General features: G+C 45.2%; 1 protein-coding gene across 1 annotated transcript; it reads left to right on the top strand.

The window, feature by feature from the left end:
- The first annotated feature begins 541 nt into the window (after nt 1–541).
- Nucleotides 542–1,513, top strand: LOC125113890 (olfactory receptor 1D5-like). The gene has a single exon (XM_047756822.1). It carries the CDS (start codon nt 572–574, stop codon nt 1,511–1,513), a length of 942 nt encoding a protein of 313 aa, XP_047612778.1. The 5' UTR covers nt 542–571.
- Nucleotides 1,514–2,105: the final 592 nt, after the last annotated feature.

The raw sequence follows: 2,105 nt of genomic DNA, 5'->3' as shown, positions 1-2,105 counted from the left end.
GGTAACTTACCAGAGGCTTCTCAGCTAGAACGTGTCAGAGAGCCCAGACTTTATTTCGAGTTTTTTGAAATCCCCTTTTTATCTCTGGGAGCATTGCAGTTGATTGTTTTCAGGTTCCCACATGGATAATCCTATCAGCAAATCAGGAGAGTTTTTCCATTTCCATTCCACTATGTTCACTTTTCCCCTCGTCCATTGTATAACATCAGCTTCTCACAGTGCAGACATCTATTTTAAATATCATTGAAACCTATATGATATCACAACACACTAAGCTGTAAGCCCTTAGGTAAGTTGTAATAGGGGGTGATTTAAAATAAAACATAAGCGCAATTCCAAAAATATTGAGTATGCTAGATTAGAACTTTCTGGAATGACTAAAGTGCATGAAGATTTCCATGTTCTGTTTTGTGTCTATTACTACACTAATTCTTATACCAAAAATAGTATAAAATGTAGCCTAGGATATTGTTAATGACAAGAAACAGCTGAAATGCTTATTTGAATGCTCTTATTCACTTAAAGGCACACAGGTAAACACCGGTTGGTGGTATTGCGGTAAGTTGGAAAAATGGATGGAAGCAATCACAGCAGGGTCTCCGAGTTCCTACTCCTGGGGATCTCAGAGAGTCCTGGGCAGCAGAGGGTCCTGTTTTGGGTGTTCCTGTCCATGTACCTGGTCACGGTGGTGGGAAATATGCTCATCATCCTGGCCATCGGCTCTGACTCCCGTCTGCACACCCCCATGTACTTCTTCCTGGCCAACCTCTCCCTCACTGACCTCTTCTTCGTCACCAACACCATCCCCAAGATGCTGGTGAACCTTCAGTCCCAGAACAAAGCTATCTCATATGCAGGGTGTCTGACACAGCTCTACTTCCTGGTCTCCTTGGTGACCCTGGACAACCTCATCCTGGCCACAATGGCATATGACCGCTATGTGGCCATCTGCCAACCCCTCCACTATGTCACCGTCATGAGCCCTGGGCTCTGTGTTTCACTCCTCGCCTTGTGTTGGGCACTCTCTGTCCTCTACGGCCTCACCCTCACCCTCCTCATGACCAGGGTGACCTTCTGTGGGTCCCGGAAGATCCACTACATCTTCTGTGAGATGTATGTCCTGCTGAGGCTGGCCTGTTCCGACACCCAAGTCATTCACACAGTGCTGATTGCCACAGGAGCCTTCATCTTCCTCACCCCCTTCGGGTTCATGATCACGTCCTATGTCCGGATTGTCAGAGCCATCCTCCAAATACCCTCAGCCTCGAGCAAATACAAAGCCTTCTCCCCCTGTGCCTCCCATCTGGCTGTGGTCTCCCTCTTCTACGGGACGCTCTGCATGGTCTATCTGCAGCCCCTCCACACCTACTCCATGAAGGACTCAGTGGCCACAGTCATGTACGCGGTGGTGACCCCCATGATGAACCCTTTCATCTACAGCCTGAGGAACAAGGACATGCATGGGGCTCTGGGAAGACTCCTTCCAGAGAAAGGCTTTCATCGGTGGATATGAGGGCAATAGTATAAAAGGGGCATTGAGTAGATCTGAGAATTTCCTCCTCCATGTATAAGGCATCTTGTGAGATACACAGCATGACTAGGACATAGCTTTAACGCAGAATGAGTTTATACATCTGGGAAGGAAAGATGTACATGTAAACCAAAGTCCCTAACCACAAAATTCTTGGAAATAGATAGGTCGCACTAACAGTAATACTGGTTTCGTAAGACCAGATCCTTCAACTTATCTGACCACAGTACCACAATCCCATCCAGCTAGCTGAAATCTATGTAAATGGAATAACCTCACTAGCTAAAAGATAGGCAATGTCTGCATGATATATTCATATGTATAACGCTTCTATCAAACAAAGAAGACTTTAAGTCAAAACTGTCACAAGAGTCAAAGAGAGATACTACGTAATAGTAAAAGAGTCAATCTAACAGGAAAATGAAAACATAAATCTCTGTGCACCTAAGATCAGAGCACCTGAGTACACAAAACAGTATCGACATACCTGAATGGGAAAGGAGACCGCAATACAATAATTGTAGAAAACTTCAATATCCCACTTTCAATAATGGATAGATCGATCATCCAGACA

The sequence above is a fragment of the Phacochoerus africanus genome, chromosome 14, assembly GCF_016906955.1.
Source record: "Phacochoerus africanus isolate WHEZ1 chromosome 14, ROS_Pafr_v1, whole genome shotgun sequence".
Classification (NCBI taxonomy): domain Eukaryota; kingdom Metazoa; phylum Chordata; class Mammalia; order Artiodactyla; family Suidae; genus Phacochoerus; species Phacochoerus africanus.
Note: the sequence above shows the minus strand (reverse complement) of the source record. Positions and strands in the feature narration are given on the sequence as shown.